This window comes from Gymnodraco acuticeps, unplaced genomic scaffold, assembly GCF_902827175.1.
Source record: "Gymnodraco acuticeps unplaced genomic scaffold, fGymAcu1.1, whole genome shotgun sequence".
Lineage (NCBI taxonomy): Eukaryota > Metazoa > Chordata > Actinopteri > Perciformes > Bathydraconidae > Gymnodraco > Gymnodraco acuticeps.
Window position 1 is genome coordinate 47,926 of NW_022989958.1, and position 24,314 is coordinate 72,239.

Here is a 24,314-nt window from a genome sequence, read left to right on the forward strand (position 1 = left end):
AGTATGGATCTGCAGCCTGACGGAGAGGAAAATCTTTGCAAACTTTTGTTCGAGTGCTGTGTGTGTGTGTGTGTGTGTGTGTGTGTGTGTGTGTGTGTGTGTGTGTGTGTGTGTGTGTGTGTGTGTGTGTGTGTGTGTGTGTGTGTGTGTGGAAATAGACCTACCTGAGACAGGATAAACGCAGAAGGCTCTGCTCTGTTTCTGAGTGCAGCATCACACTGGCAGCTCTGCCTGGCTGCTGCCGCCTCTGATTGGACGGCAAGAGGAGGGGGGGGTGTACTGGAGACAGCCAATACTTGAGCTTTCTTTGATGAACCCACTCTCAGGCAGAGAGGAGCTCATCTTGTGCTCGAACACACACTCCATCCCGGAGCAGGATTGATTTGAACCGCCAGCTTATTATACATTCTTACTCTCTGCTATTAGGAAGATCTTCAAATGCTACATTTACATATTTAATTCAAGAGCTTGGGTTATAGGTTAAAAACAAGAATGCTCATTATATAAGCCTGATTTTCCTGCTGTTTGAAAGCACTTCATTTGGCAGTGATTTTATTTTCCAATCACAGGATTTCAGGATGCTTTAAAGGCAAAGCAAGCGGAACCAAAAGTGCTGTTTCTGTGAAATCAGTAAATAACTTGTGATATCTTGGTACTATAAATGCCATCACCACATAACCCCATTTTAGTTATTTTTGTCAGACATGAATAAAGTATAAATGTGAGGTTTATAAAAATGTAAAAGACATTTCCAAATAAACGAATCGCTCAGTTAATGACTATCACTCCTGCATGCAATTTAGCGTTGACAATCACATTTCAACATCAACGTTTCAATCCAGAATTATTGTTCCTCTGGCATATCCACTGACCTCCATTAAACTGCTTTCTCTGGGATTTGTCTTTCTCATTGAAGGCTGCTCAGGAGTGCTAACTACATCCATAATGTGTGACTGACTACTCAATCCATGCTGTGAAGAATGAGTCATCTTTTTCAGCCAAAAAACATCTCTGTTAACACAGCACGTTCACTCCCGTCAGAGGAAGACAGTATATATTCACACACTTGTTAAGGTCCCTACACTGCTCCAGCTAAGAGAGACGGATACACCGAGAATATTTCGGTGACAGCGATGACAATGGACGGCCTCAGGTTTCTCACTTTCTCATGTTTTTTTTTCTTTCATACGAAATTGCCGTTATATAACTGTATCCTTTGAGCATACAGTCTAAGCCATCACAAAACAAACCAAGGGCGAGTGCTCGACATGAGCAGCAGAAAAACAAGTTGAATTCTCTCAGCCTCCTGCTGACACAACTCAGAGCTGCTCGCCTCCTCTATACTGAGACGCTCAGAAAAACACATTTAATAATATTCATGTTTTTTAAATGTGAATTGAAGCTGTGTACTTGTGCTATTACATATAATTAATTTATTAATTCAAAGTGGCAATAGACATCTTTTCAAAATGTCCTTCATACTGTTTCCAAGGTGTGGTATTGTCAGATCATATTATCATATTACAAAAATGCAAATAAGTGTATGAAGTCATCTGATGATATTAAGTGCTGGCTATTTGTCATTGTTACTATCAGGCACTGCTGCCAAAACAACACCGTCACAATTAGAAGATGAAGACATATTTTTAATCACAGAGAAGGTAACAGCACACAGGACTGTTAATGTACACATTCAAAGTAGAAATTCAAACACCCCATGGCATGATTAACACCTTTATTGAAAAATAAAGCACCACCATAAATTAGTCACCACTTACAGTAACCACAAATAACTGTGGACACCATTTCTGAAGCTGGCTTGGTGCACCAAACCAAAAGAAACAATGTTGACACAAAGCTGGAACAACACTTTTTCCAAAAATGTTAAGATTTATTTGAGGTTAACGGCCAAGAATTAAAAGGCAAGAACAAGATGAACATCCACATACATATGGTCACAAGACATCTTTAAAGATTTAGTTTGGCTACCTGCAGCATAAATATCTTTGGCAAAGTGCTGCAGTCAAACCAATATTAGAGGCAAACTATGGCAAGGTAAGGCTTTTCACAATAAATGCAACAAGAGGAAGGTTAGGAGCAAGGCTGAGATATCTTCAAACCTATTGTAAGAAAATCACTTAACAAATCACTTAAATTATTCTCCTACATTTCCTCTTCAAGTGGTAATCTTCCTTCTTATCTTCCTGTTGAACAGAGCTTCATTTCCTCCATATTGATGCTTCCTGTGTTTGCCGTCTCCCCCCTATGCCCCTGCAGGTAGGGACTTGGCTTCCCAGACTTGTGGATGAATGTGGGCTTGTGGAGCCCTAAATCCTCCCAGTCTGAGTAGGCATCATCAATAATGTCTCTGCGGCCGGTAACGTTGGCTTTTCCCATTTTGGGTTGGAAGACCTGGCTCTTGTATCCCTCTGGGTGGTATGAGAGACACTCCTCGGTCCTTCCTTCAGGACTACATTGGGCCTCTTCATCATTATCGTCATCGCTGTTGCCGATGACCACCAGTTCGGCCTGGATGTCTTCCTCGTCTTCGTCAGCGTTCTCGTAACCCATGAAGATCATGGTGACCGGTTCTGATTCCAGCTCCTCTGGCAGTTTGTTGGCGAAGTTCAGAGACTCGATACTCTCTGAACAGAAGGGGGAAAGTCTGTCGAATTCACCAGAGCTCTCTAAAAAGCCATCGGTATCACCCAGCAGACCGCTGGCTACTGAAGGACAACAGCTATCAACATCCATGTAGAACGGCTGAACGGTTGTAGGCATTCCTTCAGATCTGGCTTTGACTGAGACAAGAGACGGGGTCTTTGGACTGCCGGCACCCGTCTTCCTGTTGGCGAGTCCTCGAGGAGTTTGAGCACCAAACTGTGGCTGTGAAATCGGAGGCCTGTCACCCAACGATTGTCCTGGAATGTGGCAGTAGGGCAGCTTGGTTTCCTCTCCAGTTCTTGAGTCTTGTTGGATAGGGCTGGGTGTTTTTGGGGTCTTACATCTCTCCAGGTCTTGGCTCTGCTGGCCTTCCTCTTCAGCTTCATTCCTGGGTGCTACTGAGCTCTGAAAGGGTCTGGGTGTTGGGGTTTCTCTTGGTGTTTTATTGGGCGTCCTGGGTGTTGGGGTTGGGGTTTCTCTCGGTGTTTGATTGGGCGTCCTGGGTGTTGAAGGCCTGCTCTCTGTGTAGGGTGCAGAGTAGGCCGGTTGATGGTACTGCACCCCAGTGGGAACGTTCCTATCTGCGGCTTGATGCAGAAGCTCTTCCACCTCTTTGGGCGTCATCTCTCCAACTGATCCACTGAGCATTTTGCCTCCATCTGGGTGCAATGCATATACTGACTTGCGGCCATCTTCATATACCTTTAACCCCCTCTCCTGGAGGCTTTCTGGGGTGATGGTGGCAGTAGAGACCACCTGACTTTTGCCTGTTCTCTTATCATGCTCCACACTGATCTCCATCGCAAACGTGGCTGAAATAGAGAAAAGACTCACTGTAAATCAGTGTCTGAATATTTCATATTGTAACTTTGAGGTAAAAACAAGGCACGATTGCACACTCTTACTTCAAATATTGCATTTTAATTGTGATCAGTTTAAGGCAATGGCATGTCTTTAAAAGAGTCAATCAACAGAAAACAAATATTTCCTTTTTGTCCTTCTAATGCTAAATGCTTTTGCCTTAAAAATACGATTTAAAGTGTTTTCTTATTGATTAAATGCCTACTTAATGCAGTACAATATGTACATCTGCCTCCTGTCTTTTAGTTTTTACTCAGTCAGCGTGCTGCAGTCTTTTCCAACCTCATGAAAAAGTTGCTGTCAATGATTCATAACTCCAGCAGAATTCTAAATGGCGGCATAGAAATGTTCAGTTATATTCACACTGAACTCTAAGTGCTTCATAATTTGCATCCTGATGAAAATTGCAGCTTTTAAAATAGCATTATGAAACCATTTTCAATCAGAGCGCCCGGTCTTAACCAGACAGCTAAGCCTAAAGAGCACAAAATGGATGTCAGCAGGGTGCCGAGAACTCTGGGAAATTGCTGGCAGGCATCTAAAATCTCCCCATAGTGCAATTTATTATACTTTCAACATCCTAACTGGTTTTGAGAATCTGCAGTAAATGATGTCCGTACCTTTTTTTGGTTCTTCACTACCAGGCCTATGTATAGCTGGGCTTCTTGTTGGTATTGGAGGGTAGAAGAATGGTAAATCTTGGAGTGGCGAGGAGGCATTACGCATCGCATCTGAGGAACAAAGTTTGAACAGTGAGATACGAGAAAACTTTATAAATGCCAAGCCATGCCATGATTAGTAAGGTTATAAAAGATAATAATTAAAGCAGGTATCTTTATGTCCCAGTTATGTATCACAAAATAACAACGAATGTTAAGTTTTTAGGCCCACCAAACAGGATAAAATAAGGGGGATAATTAAAGATGTTTGAGCAGTATGGTTATTCTCTTTATTGCTAAAAGTAAGACGTTCAGATTAATCTCAATCTCTGAAACACAGACATGACATCGGTATGAATCTGGAAATCTTTCTCAAGTTATTGTATTTACCAGAATTCAGCCAAACAACATGGTATTACAATTATGAAATCATGGTTCCAAAATAATGGGCCTAAAAAAACAACTACCCTGTGTCTGAATTATAAATAATTGAGGTTAACATGTTAGTATATTAACAATAGATTAAGCATTATGACTATTTAAATAAGTAACATTCATTTGTGTTGGTTAAAACACTTAAATAAGGTGAGATATATTAGTAGAGTGTGTTAACCCAGCCTTAGAAAAGTGTTACAGACTCAAAACAAACCCAGATGTAAAGAGAAGATTGTACCTGCTTGGAAGTCTGCGTTGAGCTCCTAAATGTGAAGACAGAGTAGTTGAAGGTCAAAGTGGTGAGAGATGCAGCGTCACAGCAGTGCTAGAGATTAATGGTGCATCAGCAGTCCATGTCGCATTAAAGCCACATTTATTAATTTCAGTCCAAACACAGCAACCAGAAAGCAAATGATTCATGTTAGTGCATGTGTGCCGCACGCCCACCAGGAGAGAAATCCATTTACCTGCCACCTTATTCACTGGAAGCATCCTCTTGTGAAGCCGAGCACACCCACACAGTCCCCAGTAAGTGCATCTTGTTAGAGGCGAGCACAGATTAGAGTATTTGGAGGGAGAGCCACAGGCGGCATGGTGTGAGTAGCAAACAATGACCATTGGATTCAGTTTCAGTAGATTTGTAGAAAGCGCTAGAATCTACCACACAGGACATTCGCTGGCAACAAAACTGCCCAACAGAAATCTCCTGTTATTCATATACAAGTTATCTGTTCGGCAACAACATGACTAATGCAAGCAGCTTTGCTAATGTCCAAAGAAAGAAAGTGTGGGGGAAACTTCTGAAGCAAGTGGAGTCAGGACTCAGAGAGACACGAGGAGAGCTGGAGCTTCGATGGCAAACACTGACGGTTTATTTGGAGCTTCGGCCGGAGAATTCACACGACATGTCACGGGCCACGAGTTGACCACACGGTAGCCACAATCAATTCTGAAGAACCCTCCTGTAGCTCGAGGGTTTAACTAGTTCAGAGTGTAATAATCAACATTGTTCAATCGATAGACTAAACCGCTGAGGACACTGAATCACATTTGTTGTCGCTTACGGCTCGGGGTCATCTACACCCCGAGAAGGATGTGTTCCAGGTGTCCCACAACAATAACTATCTCTGACCGAGAGTTCACAAACTGGCAACATCAACAATATGCTAGGGCAGCCCCTCCTTATGGGAGATAACGGCTGCTCAGCTGCGTCAGAGGGCGAAGGAGGACATGCAGGGAAATGTATTCCCCAACAGAAAGAACCTGAAGAATCCCAAAGAACCAGAAACCTAAATCTCAGTTTTATAAACAGGACATTTGTTGGCAAAAAAATACCCAACAGAAACATTGATGATACATTTCCTGTCCCTTGAGCTTCATAAAACCAAGTGATTTGGTTAACATTGTTAGCAGCATGGCTACTTCTAGCAGCCTTGCTTATGTCCAAAGAAAGAAACAACCGTAAGAATCCAAAAGAACCAGAAGCCCACATCTCAGTTATATAATGAACTTCCTTTTCTAGCCAAGTAGAAATAACATTTTCAAAACCCTGTCTTTCGGCATAAATGCTACCTATTGACATTTCTAGTCCAGTGTTTTCTACCATAGTGTCTGTTCATAAATATGTATCGGGGGCATTGTTTCAAATATAGACCTGTGTCTTCACTTCAATTGAATAATCACTACGTTTGTTAAAGTTTAAAGAAAGGTTAGTTCTCATCAGGATGCATCGCCTCAAGGTGAATTGAAGCAGAAATAATCAGTATGCAAAACACAAGCGAGCAAAGTAATAAAAAGCAGCCAGTGTTTTATTTAAGCCTACCTTTATTATATCCTCAGCCGTCCTCTCCACTTCTTTTAACCGTTTCAGAACTGCTTCCTCATTGGCCGAGATGTCGAGCTCCTGTGTTTCCAACGCCTCGATCTCCTTCTCTATTCTGTACAGGAGAGTAATAAACAGTTGATTAATGGAACGAGCTGAGTAGCGTTTTTCTCGTCTTAATAACAGCAGCAGCTAGAGAGCATTTGAATGCATTTTAATGAAACACTTAACACTTGCTTCGGGGCTTTTTTTCCACACTCGCAGCATTCTGGGAAGTCCTGCTGTGTTCGCTCATAACATGTTTTCATTTTAGAACATGGCTCTGAGGTCTATACACATGTAAATGGTTCTACTGTTACAGTAAGTGGAGCGTTGCATATCAAGTTGTGTGTAACGGTGTTAGAAATAAAAAAGATTTGGCGGTTTTACCCTAAAGAAATTAATCAAATAAAAGCCTAATTTTTCTTTCCTAAACCTCTAGAGGTCTGCCGGGTAAAATGTATAGTACATTCACAAAACAACACATTATATCTGACCTTTCTAAGGTGTTAATCTAAGCGTTAACCACTTTAGAGGTCAAAGGGCACATTTAGGATCAGGGTCCTGTTTGACAGCATTGATACATCTTTACACTGCTAATCTGGCCCATGCGATCATAGATTTTGAAATCTGTCAATATTCTTCCAAATAATTGTTTTGTGACAAAAGAAAAGAATATAGAGTATCACACTTATGGTCCATTGAAAGATATGCAACTAACACACGATTACGATGGATTCAAATCTTAAAGAAATAGAAAAAAGGATTAAATGGTTGTTGGTGATATATGACACATCCTTTCGTCATGATTCACTGCACATTGTTGGAAATGGTTCCTCACAGCAGGACAGTGGGTTGTGTTAATGTAGAGCGTGTGAAGCCTCGTGTGTTGTGAGTCTGTGCAGACACTAAGCCGGGATAAGTATGTGCTGTGATGTAATGAGGAAACTGTCTGCGCTTTGCCACACATGCTGCTGCTGGGGTAGTTAAGGTCAAATAGTCTGGTCCTAATCCCTGCTGCTTCCCACAGTACAACACACACAGGCGCACACACAGGCACACACACACACACACACACACACACACACACACAGGCGCACACACACACACACAGGCGCACACACACACAGACACACACAGGCGCACACACACACACACAGGCACACACAGACACAGACACACACACACGTATACACACACGGAGGCACAGTGCCAGTGTCGAGGTTGTAGAAACAAGACAGTGAATTAGTGAGTGTTTGATGTTCCAAAGCACTTCATGTTCTCCCAAGACTCCTGCACATCTGGTTTCCAAAAAGCATCTTAGAGCGGATGATGATGTAACTTCCATTTGGCAGCCTCTTAGGAAATCTTTTTTTTCCCTCTAACAATATTGCAATTTCACCCTTGTGTTAATTTAAAGGTGGAAAGGGACCCGCCACTTTCTTTAACAGCAAAAAAAACCTTTAAACTTGAATATTGATGAGTGCACATTTGCTCAGTTCTTTCAATGGAGCTCTCATGAGATATTAATTTTTTTCGAGTATTCTGTCACATTTATATTTTACTAAGTTTTTCTAAATATCAATGTAAAAAAATTTCCTTTAAAAAAAAAAAAAAGGTAAATATATTTTTATAATAACTATATTTTTTCCAAAATAACTAAATACATGTTACTGTTTTTATGAATGCACCATAATACTCCAATGCAAAATGTGTCAACCTAGCGGCAATATAACCTGATTCTGAAAATGACCCAAACATTGGAGAGAAAAAAAGAGACACATACTCAAAACTCAGAAAGTGTTACTAGCAAGCTTCCACAAGCACCCTCTTGCTATACGAGTTTAAAAGGCAAAACAACTCTTGGTTCAACAGAAAAATAGATCTTGTTTGACCCTAGCGACTCTAAAATCTATCACATTATTCTTCTTCTGCAGCGAGTGATATCCCCCACTGGGATCACTCAGTCCTCACAAGCCTCAGTGCACCTGAACAAAATATAAATGCCTTCTTCCCCCACACGATGTGTCAGCTGCCTGCCTGTTCAGTGTGGGATGAGCTGTGATTTGCTACAGGTTACCTGAGGATGTTGCTCTGCAGCTGGTCGCTCTGCTGCTGCTCGTCCTCAGCCTGCAGCCTCATGGCCTCCTGCTCCTCCTGCTGCTGACTCAGGCCGTCCATCAGCCACTGCTCCCTCAGGGCCTTCTTCTGTCAGTCACACACACCGACACACAGGCAACTCAGTATGTAAACATATATTCGTAATTCAAAAGGGGTTGGCGTCATGGTGAAAGCAGCTGTCTGCCTCTTTTAACACCATGTCATCCCCCAACCCTCCACTAGATGTCCCCAGAGTTTCTCATACACAGTCAGTATTATTCAAGAGTTATACAGCTCATTACAAGAAGTTACATTTTCTTTCTATGCATCACCATTTACAAGGTGTTACATTAACACATGTTCACAATCTGCAAAGAGGACATGAGGTACATTTGTCAGTAAGATGTGAGTCTGAGTTACTAAAATATATCAAGGATAGATTGATGAATTCTCCCAGCTTAGGTTGGCTAAAGCTATGTATAAGGTTATTCATACAGCTTGTAAGGATACACAGTCATTCTTTCAGGGATAACGTTGTCAAAAGATATACTCGATATGACAATCCTAAGACGCACTGGAAATTGTTTCAGTGTTTTTCCTCAGCATGGTTTGTTTTTGTCTCTCTTACTTTTACAATGTGGGTGCTCCACATCATCATTCTATGATTGCTGTGGAGCACCCACTGTCTCCCTTAATCTTCCTCAGATGAGAAGTAAATTGGCTGAAAATGGTTTCACTTAGAAACAGGGATTGTCGGCCGGAGGAAGTTGACTGTGACAGTAAGTGTTGGGAAATAGCTGTGTCCATCCATCCATCCATCCATCCATCCATCCATCCATCTTCTCCCGCTTATCCGTGGTCGGGTCGCGGAGGTAGCAGTTCCAGCAGAGAGCCCCAAACTTTATTTTCCCTGGCGACATCAACCAGCTCTGACTGGGGGATCCCAAGGCGCTCCCAGGCCAGCGAAGAGATATAATCCCTCCACCTGGTCCTAGGTCTACCCCTTGGTCTCTTCCCAGCTGGACGTGCCTGGAACACCTCCCGAGGGAGGCGCCCAGGTGGCATCCTAACTAGGTGCCCGAACCACCTCAACTGGCTCCTTTCGACGCGAAGGAGGAGCGGCTCAACTCTGAGTCCCTCCCTGATGACCGAACTTCTCACCTTATCCCTAAGTGAGACACCAACCACCCTGCGGAGAAACCCCATCTCGGCCGCTTGTAATAGCTGTGTCGAATAAGAATAACATTACTAAGTTATATAATGCTGAGAGACTCCAGCTAATATTGGTGAAATGAAAGTCTGGCCTTGCTTCATTTTGTGTCTCAGTTTGTACAGAGAGTGCTGCATTGTTATTAGCTAGCACATTCAGTCATTTCCATCCCGCATTGCCTCCTGGGAGTGTCTGCAGTCTGCTCAGTTTCTGCTGGAAACACATTTCTATTATCATTTAGAATCACATTTTCCCGTGTATTACATTTTCCCCTGCATTTCTCATAAAAGCAGTGAAAAGTACCTTTATGTACTGGAGTTTCAATTTCTCCTCTTCAATCTCTCTCCTTTTCTTGGCGATGTTCTCCTGGATTCTCCTTTTGTCCTGCGAAGGGAAATCAAACACAGGGTTGCATCATGAGTACGTTTGACAGCATGGAAAGTGTTCCACCTGTTGTCCTGACAGGCCGACGCTTCAACACTAAGCTGACAGCTGGACGGCCGTAAATAACTTATAACACAACCTTCATGACCCTACCTGTTTGTGTGTGCGTGCACCTGTTTACTATTACCACGTGAACTTTCCCTGCTACTAAACACCTGCTGTAGAAAAGATACAAATCTTCTATGAAGTTATGGCATGTGGACACTCAATAATGGACACATATCTGTTCATAATCTCAGACAAACACACTGCTTAATGGCTTTAACTCCACATCAAAACACAAGCCCAGTGTTCATGGATGACACACTGACGGGGGTCACTGCGCGCTAAAATTAGCCTCTGGATCTTGGATCAGAGTAGCTCTAAGCCTCAGTGAAAGGGGATCTTCCTGGTGACGTCTGCTGGTATTTATAGTGCTGTCTCTGTCTGACGAACTCTCAGACTCTGGCACCGCGCTAATTGTTCATCATGTTTTTGTTTTTTCACGTTCGGATATCATATGGGTGAGGTATCAGCTGATCCTCATCGACTTACTTCAGGGGAAATGACTAAAGTAATGATTGAGATGTAATGATAGTGTCATGAATTAGGATAATCAGGCAGCACAGATTTAGATACTTACAAGGGTCCACAAATTATTAACATCTGGCCAACACCAGATTTTTCAATTATTTATTTGTGTACAGCAATAATCTTTTCCAAACAACATAATGAACTATTCAATTGTCTTTGGAGAATCATCAGAAAAATGTAGCCTCCAAGCCTCTGAATGGGCGGGTCTTTGAAGTTTGATTGACAGCTGATCTGGCATGGACTCAAGGGACAATATAAACAAACTTGCACTGCTAACTGTAGCTGTAGCTGTCATGCTCGACCTTGTTTACATTGCCTTCTGGGAACAATATAAAGCCCTCCCTCGCATCTCACATGGTGTCTCAGTTCTGCTTCTGTCTGTCTAAATGCAGAAACTAAATCAAGACATAGACACAGAGCATTCAACGCTGGTCCAACCACTCAGACTCACTACAGGAAATCCAGGTGTGCCTCACATGTGTCATGGCATCCTGCTCAGACTAGATATCACAGCACTGGAAGGGTGCAAATAGAGAAAACATTACCAAATACAGAAACACACTGCAAGACACTTATATAATAACAATAGCTATTTCCAGAGGACACAAAAAGAAGTGAGCAGACAAGACGGATGTTTCAAGTCCTCTTCAATTCCAGATGGCAACTCTGCAAGGCAATGCCTGAAAGAACATCTCCCAGAGTGCCACAGAGCTGCCTCTTTGTGCTTAATATTGGAGGTGTTATCACAGTGAGGAAATACACGGCGTGAATCACCTCTCAGAGTGTGTCCACTGGGTCCATGTTTGCAAACTGTCAAGGTTAGATATGCAAATGTAGCGATCTGGTATCAGAACCCCCAATGGCATTAGGTCCAACTGGCAAGGTACTAAGAAACTAGGAGCGTGTCCTATACCTGTAAGTGAGCAAGCATATTAGCACTTCTAGGTTCCCTCGTCTCAAAGTCAATGTATTTTTGCTCAGATGCCTTAAATAAGGTCTGTGGTTAGCACAAGCGTACGAGGAAAATGCAAATGGCATGGTTTCAAGGAAGTGGAGATGTGGCTGAAGAAGGGACAGGGAGGTAGAATGTGACAATTTCACATATAGATTATTTCACTTTCTCCTGTTACTATTAGAAGCACAAAGCCTTACCGTGATGGCCTGGAGCCTCTCCTTCAGCAGGCCAGCCTCCTCCATGATGGCCTAAAGGAAACACAATTTACATGGCAGTGAGTGATGAAGTATTATATCAACGAGGCTCAAAGCTTCAGCATCAGTAGTTTTGTGAGTATGTTTAAAGACATTGAATGCTCATACATAGGCTAGTTAACCCTTAGATGCATAAGTGTGTCTTTTTTGACCCGGTGAGGTGGTTTTCTTTTTTTATCATTTCATATTCCAGCTATTCCTCAAAAAACATGTTTGGATATCATGTCATTCAAATTTTAAATTTAAATTTAAAAAAATTGTAGTTTTTGTATTACTACCCCAAGCTTCCATAAGTGGGTCAAAAATGACCCGCATGCATTTTCTATGGAATTTCGTTTTTTTTTCTAAATGTAAAAAAATGTCTAAAATTATAAATAATGAAAACTTAAATATAAAATATTTCTAGTATGAACAAAAATATAATACTAAATATTATACAAGTGATTTTTCTTAACCAAAATGACAAAAAAACACATATTATTCTAATACGGGTCCTTTTTGACCCACTTATGGAAGAAGGTAGGGTTCAGTCACTCGTGCATCTAAGGGTTAAAATAAATATAATGTGACTGGATGTATATATCCAACCACAGCACTGTAAAGCTCTGCATTCAATGTGAAAACAGTGTATGTGCCTGCCACCAATGATCTACTGCTGTACATTATAACACACTCCTGTGATTTAAGGATTTGCGAATGTCAGGCTTGACAGCGGGAGCCACAGAAAGTCTCACGTCTGTGTCACATGTCGGACGGTGATTAATCCGTCCCTGAGGAACGGCACAATGAGTGCAGGGAATGTAACATGAGTGTGTGGGTGTTCTGTGTTATAACAGTCCATCAGAGGAGGACAGAAAGATCACTGGAGGTTAAGATGCTCCTGAGAAGAGAGGAGAGCAAGAGAGCAGCAGGTTCACATCTCAAGGAGGACTCAGCAGGACACACAATAGGCCAAGGAAAGTGGTCGAGTATTGACGCAGGAAGCATCGAGTCCTTTTTAAAGTGTTTCCAAATGTATAGTTTGCCTTTTACGTGGTATGATTGAGTTGCATCCTAACATGTAACCACAATATAACCCTAACCCTTAGCTCAGTGTAATCTATCAATAACCTCAACCGTACTTTAGTTGTTTTGGATTACATCTCCATTTAGAAATTCTATTTTTGACTCTTATTTTGCCCCATATTTAACAGATGTTTTTAGGATAATGGTAGGATATTGCTTCTATGCAAGACAACTGGTTTGATAGGTGCTCTGCAATTTCCATGCAACTTAATTGCTGAGGTCTACTGTGTTTTCTTAGAAGGTAATCTTGCAGGTCAGATATGTTAATAACATTCTGAATTCCCAAGCGTCACCATCAGTTGCTTCATGTGGACTTGTTTATTAACATGTGATTCAATGTGTCCATGGAGGGCTGACTCTTCCCTGTCCTATTAACACTTTAGCACGTTCAGGTCTTTCCCCATGAAGAATCCTATGATAATATCCTGTATACTCTTATCACAACAAAGTCCAACCTGAGGCTACAGGAAAGTCAAAAGACGTACAAATACCTAAAGAAACTACGACAGGCTTCTTGATCTGGATATATAAATTACAGTAATCTAATTCAACAATATCATCCTGTGTATTTATGTCGTCTTCCCTCAGATCCAGCACACATAAATCCCTTTAACATATTCTGCTTTAAACGGTTGTCACTTTATAGGAGATTTAGCTCCACATATCAGCTGACATGAAGGGAAATGGCAAGTTGCTGGCAATAGAGTACATAGAGTGGGCGGTAACATGATCCTTAGCATTTAATAAGCTACATTATGTTGTGCTGGTGTTCACTGCTAGTAGCACCTGAGCCGGGGACATGTCATCCTCTGCATGTTCACTACTGTCTGCTTTACTTGGAATATTAGAGGGGAAACATGGGTCCATGGCCAGGACAACTGACACGTGGTGCTATGTGTGGTATTTTCAACATCTCCTTGTCAAGTTATTCATAAAGTATGAAGCGTTGGTGGAAAAGAGAATTAGTATAGGTGGTTAGAATGTGCACAGTGCATTTGTCATTCTTCTACAATCCACTATTGAAGTTATTAAATGTAATGTTGAGTTTTTAATACAAGCAGCCGAATCCAGGTTTGTTTTTTTCTTTGATGGTTTTGATTTTTCGACACCAGAGCTCATACTGTATAGAGCCAACCATGACACATCAGATTTCAGAGCCTGGTAAACTCACCGGAAGTCAAATTAGTTTTAGTTTACACGTGAGACGCACCATACTCCTCCAAAATCCAGTCGTTCAATCTTTGGTAAAACACAGAGCCTGGATCAGATTGTACTAGGGGCAAAAACGCCATCTTTATCCATGTACCTAGACAAATTCCCTATTCTAAAACCCAACGATGCATTTCGGCTCATTCAAAAGCTTAAAACATTATTTAACTTATTCAAATGTTCTGTTCACAGTGCTTAAGGGTAAAGAAGAAACACATGCTGGCAGGGCAAATGTCCTTGACAGGCCGTACTGTTGTTAGCTGAGAAGGGGTATCACATGAACACAAGTCATGTCAGTACGAGTCTGTTCTAAATACAATATTGTATGCAAGGAGGCGCTTATATTTTTATACATCTCATGCTCAGCCCCCTCACACACCCACACACATACCAACTAGAGTCAGCCTTTCACCCACACATGGCCCGGGCACAGCGATCATGTCACAGGGAAGACAGTGGATATCTGTCAGCTTGTAGATAGAAAGCATAGGAAGGAATGATGTAATTCATACTGCTTCAAACAACCACTGGTATCCGATGCCTGAGCTGTTTCTGATTCCTGTTCTGCATCGGAAAATGTAAGCTTCTTACACGCTCATTTACTGCAAAGAGGCAAATGTGCCATAACTGCTCACTGTGCTATTTATAGTATGTATATGCAGTGCCGAAAGAAAGAAAGCAGTTAGAAATGAAAACACAAAATGGCAAATAATTTCCCCCCCAAAAAAGGCCGGAAATAAAAACACTCGCACGACTGTCGTTCCCAAAAGCGAACCACTGCCTGTCATAGGATGAAGGATTTTTTTGTTTAAGAATAACAATTATCACAACTTTTAATAGTGGGTCTCATTATTGCAGCCACATTTCCCACAGGCAAAGTGTCCAAACGTCTACAATTTGATAAGAAACGAACAGCTAAATTGGCACAGTCTCGCTGATGGAGAGTATAATAATTATTCTGACTTGTAATTGCTTTCAGCCGCACAAAGGAGCAGAGAGTGGGAGGGGGAGTGGGAGCAGCAGGAATGCTGAGATTATTCAAGAAACTCCATCAAATGTCAACATCTATGTTACGGACTTTCCTATCAAACCATCCAATCTATTAACCACACAGAATTTAGAAGCGTGTTCCCAAGGGTAGTTATCTGCACACATCATTGAGTAAAAGCTTAATATATGTTATTTGTCCTTCATTCTTTGTACTGGACACACAGTAAAAAAATGATATACGTATATCTCTTCTGATCCCAGCAAAACAGGGAAACAAGCATAAAATAGCATGCCTCAGGTATAGAATCACTAAAACTGCTAAAAATATTTAGCATATATAGCAAGTTATCTATTCATTCCTGTGTTTCTTTTATTGTTTAATACATTTTTAAGGATGAAAATTGTGTCATGAACTCTGTATCATCAAAATGTCACCTAATCCCAAACAATCTATTAAATATGAATTAGCCTGGTAGCTACAGCGTGAAATGTTTTTGTATGGAAGTTCCCGGCTAACGCAGTGAGGTAATAAAATAGTAGCACATATGTTGGGAAACCCCACTTCCAGGATGAAATAATAGGTTGAGATTTGATTGACAGAGGGAGGAAGGAAGGAGGAGAGACTCCTGAAGGTCATGCTGCTGGTTAGCCAGTCCACCTGTTGACACTCTGCTGGAAATAGAGGCGTTCCCAAAAAGAGCTTATGATGGGAATGAAAAACACCTGTCATACGTAGTGGATAAACAAGTGGTCAGAAAGGCCCACCTGGAGTATAATGTATGATATCAGGTGTTAACTGCAGTCCAACACCAGATTAACACGTAATCTGGGTGTGTTTGGAGGTGTGTTCACTGTCAAAGCCAACTGCCAAAAGTCTTGATCTTATGCCAGAAAAAGTAAGAAGCTCACTTAGACTGAAGCCATGCCCATCAAGCAGGAGGGGGAAAGAGTCAATTATAATTGCTTTGGGCACATGCTAATGATGGACAAAGCCAGCACCAGTGTGTGGGGGCCATAACAGCGCAGATAGTTAATGAAGTGTCTGGTTAGCCAAAAGGACAGAACAGTCACTGGCAGCTCAAACTGTTTGGGAAGTTTCCAAAGAGTCTTGGCTTGTAGACTTTCACTTCTCCCCCTTACTCATTACATTCAAACAACACATAGGTAATGGTTTGTGTGGTGGGGTGATTCAGTATGCAGACTGTGAGCTACATTAGGAGGCAGGGCTAGGAGATGAATCCATTCGGAATGAAAACAATGTGAGGAACAGTAATCAGATTGTCGAACAAGTAATTTCTCTCTAATAACTTTTCATGGTTGTGTACTCTCAACTTGAGGAATTCTAATATTAGGGGGACATACTTTAGGACAGTCTCTCCTCCTACGGTGTTGCGATGCATCACTTGGTTACAGTGACTTCATTGCATGCTGTGAATGTCTCAGGAACTTGAGAACGTGATGTCATCTGGAAGAGCTAAATCTACTACTGGGTGAGTTTGGTTTAGGGATGCCTGCGTTGTTGTGTTTCATTGGTTTGGATTCAGCTCACCCACTCAAAAGTAAAGCAAAGCGATGTAACACCAATTCAATTTTTGCCCTACTACATCTCAATGAAGACTGGATTTTATATGATTGTCACAGAAACGCCTCGTGCAACAGTTGTGACATCATTTTGAACCTCACAATAAAAGTATTGGCCCAGCCTGATTGGAACCTAACCGAGGTAAAACCAAAAACTAGGTACCATCTCCAACAGCTTTTGCCTATGGTTAACAAAACAATCAAAAATATCCTACACAAAGACACAATAATAACCCTCCATACAGAGGTAGCTACACAGATCAACTGTCTCTTTCTCTCTTGTGTTTGGTACCTGTGGTTAGTTTGAAGGGTGTACTGTGTAGTTTGGAGAAAGGCAGAGAATGCATTTGTGCAGATGTCTTGTATTGAAGTGCTCTGTTTTTCAATGATCCATGTCATACTCCAGTCCCAATGACATGACCCGCTCCTGTATGTCTAGCCCGACTGCTAAGGTCCGCCTGACTTCTAATCCCTGCTCCTACTTCCTTAATCTGATCTCTGATGGATTAACCGCAAACAGGTTAAAAGCAAATACCTTCACTAGTCTACGGGATAATACTAATGTATCAACGTGATATTTGATTACATTCAGATTGACTTTCATTGACTTTAGGTTAGCCGTTTCCCTATATGATTTGAGTCTTTATGCTAAACTAGGCTAACCAGGTTCTGATTTCAGCTCTGTACATCGATATCTTAACATCTTACTCACAGAAAGATATCTAATAAAGATATATGCAAGGTAATACTGTATTATGCCTTCAAGTCTGTAAAGCAAGAATGAATCGCTTGGTGTATTGAATAATACATCAAACGATCTGTATCGTTCGATTCCTGACAGAGGTGTGAAAACGAGCACTCTTCGGCATTAGCATCCCTCCTCGGCTTTGCCACATGAGCTGCACATGTTGAAGTGACTGGCATGAGTGGGAAGGAGGGCACGGGGTGACTGGTTTTTCTGCAGGCAGCCCAGAACAACAGTATGTAAGTGGGAGTGCATGAATGTGTGCCTGTGTGCATGGGTTGATTACAAAAACACCCAGCATGCTCACAAATGCAAATAGGATTCCCGAGGAGCTTTAAAACATGATTAGATGTCATGTACAGATTTTCAGGCTCCTCAATCGATTCAATTGTTTGTGTGTGTGTGTGTGTGTGTTTTCACCTGCAAGCAAAAGTCCTGTTAGTTACAGTAAAGCCAAACCCCTGCTGAGAGGCTCCAAGCAACCGGCAGCTTAGAGGATTTGAAAAGATTATAGTATCATTATAGTACCCTGGGGCTCATTTTAGCTCCTGAAACAAGTTACCTCAGGATAATAGACTTACGGTAGAGAGTATGAACGTTGAGAAGTGGACATACAGTGGTTATCGCCGTACAAAGTGATATCTCTGATCTGACAAGAGCCCTCAGCTTCAAATAGATGCTCTACATTAGTGTTACAGAGGCACATGCAAACAGGACCGGTGAATCAGAGGTGTACTCACCGGGTGTGTGTGTGGTGCTGTGTCCTCGGGCAGGTGATGGCAGAGTGTGTGAGGAAGGTAGAGCTCACTCTTGCAGCGTGTTCAACATTACTGAGCCCAGAATGTGTGTGTAGGCTGAGAGAGATTCAGACCAGCTGAGAAGACTCTCCCCCTCTCTCCTCTCTCTCTCTCTCTCTTTATCTGCTCCCCGTGAGTCTGTCACTCCTAACCATGCGCCTGAAATACCTCTGCCAACACACTTGCTCCACACATATGTACACACACACACACACACACACACACACACACACACACACACACACACACACACACACACACACACACACACACACACACACACACACACACACACACACACACACACACACACACACACACACACACACACACACACACACACACACACACACACACACACACACACACACACACACACACACCACACACACACACACACACACACACACACACACACACACACACACACACACACACACACACACACACACACACCTGTCAAAAGTACAATATTTCCTATTGAGTTGTACTGTAGGGGAGAAAAAAAAAATTAAGAACAAGTACATCACATTTGGACAATGGATATTTATATATGTTATTTATACAAAATATAAATACTCAAAAAGTACAGTAAGAAATGACAAATACTATAAATTAAAGTGGAGATTATGAGTGAATAAACATACATATTTACAGTCTTCCACTGCTTAGCATACATTACATATAGATACAGTGAAAGAAAACTAGATTAACTAACTATACTTACATTACTAAGGGAGTAACAATCAGGCATTTTAGGACAAAGCTAAATAAAATGTACATATAGTATTTTTTTCAAATACTGGGGTATAGTACTCTTTCAGGAAAACTAAACTAAAGCACCCACAGACACTTATTAAAGTACAATATTAGGAATTGTACTTTTTTGAAGGTCTTTGACGGTCAGATAAAATGGTACGCAGTAAATCTAGTGTAATAAATTAGGATTGTTTTCGGGCACTTATTAAGGATGTGTTAAAAAACGTTCATGATTTCAAAAAGTTTGCAGATCAAACTGTCCTGACATCACTCTATGGGTAATTATTTTTGTACCACAGGGGATATTCTTGTCTCAACTTCACAGTTGCCCACTGGAGCTAATTGGCCGCTTGATTGACAGGCTGAGCCATGTCTAGCTCTCTTACAGTAATTATTACAGTACAGGGGAGGGATTCAATCACTGTGTTCATGGTGATAAAGAAACACGTCGTCCAGATGTGTGGTTCCATGATGTGATGTTAGACTATCAAAGTAAAGTTTGGTTTCTAAAAAAGTTTAAATGACAACAGTTTGATTTGCAGCACAAAGCAAATCTGTGTGTTTCCAGCTGTCCTTGCCCATGATGGACGGGCACAGACATCAGCGCTGACAAACAATTAGTGCACCACCCCTCCACATTTAGCTTCACAGCGTGTGATCAGTGAAGTGACGAGGGCTTACATCTATTATCATTCCCTTTGTGACTCAAGTCCAGGTATCATGGGCCAACAATACACCCTAATAATCTGTGGCCGCTGTGCAATGTTAGGGACTCACTGAGAGCCATTAGGCTGTCAGAGATACATGCTGCATGTACAGGAACAATGTGTCAATCGGATACATCATACTATGTTTGAAAAAAGTAGTTTGTTCTTGAGTTCATTTTTGAAATACTGCTCTAACTAAAGCTTTAATTGCAGAGGTTGCTGTTACCATGGCAACATAGCCCACTCCACATTTATACAGGGTTTGCAGAGAGACCAGAGAGGAGGAAAGCATCCCATAGATCTGCTTCACATGCAGTACTTTTCAGGAGCAGAATCACTGTATTTAACTGAAATATTACTTAAAATCAAACGTTTTACATTACAATTATTTCAGTGAACTATCAGGCTTAACTTATTGAAAAGAGCCTCGTACTAAACTACAAATATTCACCATACACACTTGAATTTTGCATGGCCACAGATACAGAAATATAACAATGTTAGTCATCTCTGCATATATCACATATATCAACATCACATTATGTCCTCTCTTCCAACACAGCTGGGACACTTCATGCCTGATCCATCCCTGACAATCTGCAGATATGTCCAGATATATTGTGTCCAAAAGAGAAATACGATCATGTGGCTTGCAGTCATAAGCTTTCTGAGGAAAATGTCCTACGACGCCATTCTGTGACTGGAAGCAGTTTTATTCTACATTGACCATGGACCACAATTTATTCTGTTCATATATGAGTCCAAGCTGACATTGGTCCCACATATGATGACATTCCTTATGCTTATGACTCCAGTATCCCCCTACCACCATTCCTCCTACAGTAGGTCTGCATGGCTTATCTATGCACAATGTGAATAACTACAGTATTGCTGATGTATGTCCTGCTTCTCTGTACTGCTTTGTGAGCTGCATGGACTAAAAATGGGATGTGCTCACTGTATCACTGCAACAATATGTTGGTTCCTCCTGTTGCAGTAAAAATCCTCCTGCAGCATGCATGCGTGTCTTTTTTATGCTGTTGCTTTTGTTGTAATTGTGCCTGTATTATGTGTTGTTTGTATTTCCTCATTGTCATGTCAGTGTTTTTTCAAAAGGACCGGAATTGAAAATGTGCTAACTGGCCACCATATAGCTTTGAGTCTTGCCCTTGGAAACAATCTCAGCACAAGGCCCAGCTATCGTTTGAAATGTTTATAGTCAAAGGCTTCTCATATGTTGGCTAAAACATTGGGATTGAAATATGTTTGCTTAAAATGACATTCTTGTGAACATGATCAACTACAACATACAGGGAGGGCACCAACGATGCAAAGGCCACGGTTAACCCTGCTTCACCAAATTAAATCATTCAAAGCACAGCCATTTTTATCATTGAATCATCATCATCTTGTTCTCATCATTGATACGCCAGAACTACTCCAATGCCGCTAGGCTGGCAGCCCCGTTTCCATGGCAACCACTGAAAATGAAAAGTGTTTGAGCTGCTCCGGTCTAAAGATAGAGCCATAAACACAAAAGTTGGGCAGCTCAAACTGAGGCATCATTTTCAGCAAGGACAAAAGCAGAGAGGGCTACAGCTAATGAGTGACATTGAATGCAGAGAATACTCGATACATACAAATCAAAATACATTATTATATTGTCTATTCTATAGCTAGCCTATATGGACACAAAAAAAATTGTAAGAACTTCAATCACTGTTTGACTAAACATATTGGCTGTATTGCTGTATTGTTATCGTGTCACAATGATTTATAATCTACCTCTATTAATGACCTCACTCACTGCACAATACATTTGTTTTGCCAATAGAATATGGCTTTTTCACTACTGTACATTATAAATAGAACTATATTACAAATAAGAATCGTAATTTCTATACAATGATAGTTCATGACTTTAATTAGTGCTCGAAAACGTGTGTCCTTTGCTGTATGTCTTGTTTTTCACAGCCACACTTTGTTGAGCTAAGCTAAGCTAAGCTAAACGTTCCAGCCTGCAATACCAGTTAACTGGTCACAAAAAGGTTAAATGTATCAGAGTTGCAGCTGGGACTTCAGCTCATAGAACATAAGCACATTCAGTAGCAACCTATAATAAATAAATACATTTCAATTGAGTTTTGCCAGACCACTGTTGTCCAAAGCAAAACAAACTCAACTCTGCCACAAACATTGCTTTTCAGCTGAGAAAATCTAATCTGATCTCATGATAAAAATGATCGTATCAATACAGACATATTTTAAATCCCCAGAAAAGGAGATGACTTCACCCGCCAAGCGCAGCTCTCCTGCCACATGACCTTGCCACATTCTCCACCATGTCGCTAATGAATGGAAATGTATGGAGCATCTGCGCTGGAGTCAGTGGGCATAATGTAAGGCTGCATTCTCTCTGAAGAGGCCTTCATAACACATCCTCAGCTCCCACCCACTCACATTCTGTCCTGGAGAGGAATTATGTGCGCTGCTGAACCACAACAAAGCAGAAACATAACAGATACGTACAAATAGATGATTATTCTTTGAAAAACAAATACGCAATAGTTGAAATGTCAGCATCAGTTCAAATGTTGTTTTAAGGCCAGCTAATATGACTATTTAGCCATTTTATAGACATACGGATATGAAAGATATGAAAAAACAATGATCCTTTCGATTGTGAGAACAGATAATCTGATAATTCACAGAACAAAATCCACAAAAAAGTCCTTGTATTTGCTTCTGAAGCTTTTGACTATCAAATTCTACATGAAGTATGTTGTGTTGCCCTGAAATGATACATTAAAATGTCAATTATTTTAGCACTTAAGTCTTCTTATACATGTTGACTCACAAATTGACAGTTTATTCTAGGCATTTGACAAAAACTAAACTCATGGTCGATTTACTAGTTCTAGAGTTTGCAAAAGTTGTGCATAAATGTCATAAAATACGTTTTCGCAAGATTGTGATAATTTCAAAATCCTAAACCATTTTAAACAGTGTGGATTTGGGTCAATACATTCTGGCAATATCATTAAATAATCATGAAAGACTGACATTGCCTGACCTGCAGAAAGCACATAGGCCTACAGTGATGTTCCACAAGCCCAGAGCTGAACATGAATTACACTCTGTATTTTGAGTGTGATGGAGAATGTTTGATTGATGTTGATGCGGTCCTGTCCCAGTTATTAGCAACAGCATGTCTCGCCTCTTTGTCGTATTTGGCTTCTAGCTTCCAGAGCCTCGTGCCATTGACTGAAGTCACATACATAGCTAGCCAGTTAGCATCAGCTGACGGAAATAGCTTCAGTGTCATGCATTCAGTGCTGCGAACACATGTGTCCTGCAGCTCAGAGCTTCAAGATAAGGCTGTGTTACTTATGTTTGCATTTTAGAAGTTCATTTCAGGAATGACTACACCAGAGAAAAAAGTGGTGGAGGTGCAGGTTGGTTATATTTCAGCTTGAGTATAGTTTACATTTGAATTTGGAGTAGTATCGTTTTTGACAGACATTCATGGTCCCCAGAGTTAGACTCATGTCAGTTAAACAGCACAACAGGTCAGCTTCCAGACCATCAAAATGGACATTATGGTGATATGTTAGTAGTGTAATGACTCACACTTCCTGCATGGACTTGTGAAGGACCTTCTTGCCTTATTCTGGAAAAATCCAAAAGGTCTGTTTGGCCAAAAGCATGGTTGATGGGAAACGCTGAAGAACAGATGGATGGAGAGATGGACAAAGAAGGATGGATGGATAAAAGAGTGACAGATGGATGAACTGTTCTCCAGCAGCACATCGCGACAGGGCAGCTGAACACACAGCTGAGTAACAAGCTGCTGCTGGCACCACACACACTTCATGACTGAAGAAATATAAAGCTGATTTTGATTCAATAATACTTCACATTGTCATTGTTATTTCCTCGTGCACACACAATTGACTTACAGTACATGTACCGCACATACAGAGAAAAGTAGCTTCTGCGTTTAACCGTAGTATTAGGAGCATACAACTTCACAAACAGAGTGGGGGTCTGGTGCCTTGCTTAAGGTCACCTCGACAGTGCCTGGATAAACTGGCACATCTCAGAGTACCAGCACATACTCTTGGACTTGGACCTTGAACAAAAACCCCTCTGGTTCCCAAGCCAAGTTTCCACGTAATATACCAAAAGATCAATCCCTTCATCCGCCCACATGGGCACATAAGAGCCCTCTTTGCATCCCACAGCCCTCCTGCTGTCTAACATCCACTTAATTACACACACAGGTATTCATGTGAGGCGAACACATTCACCGCCGCATGACACATGCTGGTTGAATAGCTGTGAGACTCACAGTTCATTATATTTCAACAGTTTTTTTTAAATCATACTGAGCCCATTGAGTTTTAACAAGCAAATAATAGATCGTATGAAAGTGTTAATGCATC

At 41.3% G+C, this 24,314-nt stretch overlaps 1 protein-coding gene across 3 annotated transcripts in view; it reads right to left on the reverse strand.

The window, feature by feature from the left end:
• palmdb (palmdelphin b) overlaps nucleotides 1-18,584 on the reverse strand; it is a 30,044-nt gene extending 11,460 nt beyond the window's left edge. Inside the window, exons 1-8 of one of the 3 annotated variants that reach the window (XM_034210720.1) lie at nucleotides 18,347-18,584; nucleotides 11,960-12,010; nucleotides 10,094-10,174; nucleotides 8,561-8,688; nucleotides 6,442-6,556; nucleotides 4,858-4,882; nucleotides 4,146-4,256; nucleotides 1,629-3,476 (exon numbers count right to left, since the gene is read on the reverse strand). In XM_034210720.1, coding sequence (XP_034066611.1) covers nucleotides 2,197-3,476; nucleotides 4,146-4,256; nucleotides 4,858-4,882; nucleotides 6,442-6,556; nucleotides 8,561-8,688; nucleotides 10,094-10,174; nucleotides 11,960-12,004 — 1,785 coding nt within the window. In that variant the 5' untranslated portion in view covers nucleotides 12,005-12,010; nucleotides 18,347-18,584 and the 3' untranslated portion in view covers nucleotides 1,629-2,196. Of the gene's footprint in view, nucleotides 1-164; nucleotides 375-1,628; nucleotides 3,477-4,145; nucleotides 4,257-4,857; nucleotides 4,883-6,441; nucleotides 6,557-8,560; nucleotides 8,689-10,093; nucleotides 10,175-11,959; nucleotides 12,011-18,346 lie in introns of those variants that run through there. The other 2 variants (XM_034210718.1, XM_034210719.1) reach the window with 2 other exon arrangements.
• Nucleotides 18,585-24,314: the final 5,730 nt, after the last annotated feature.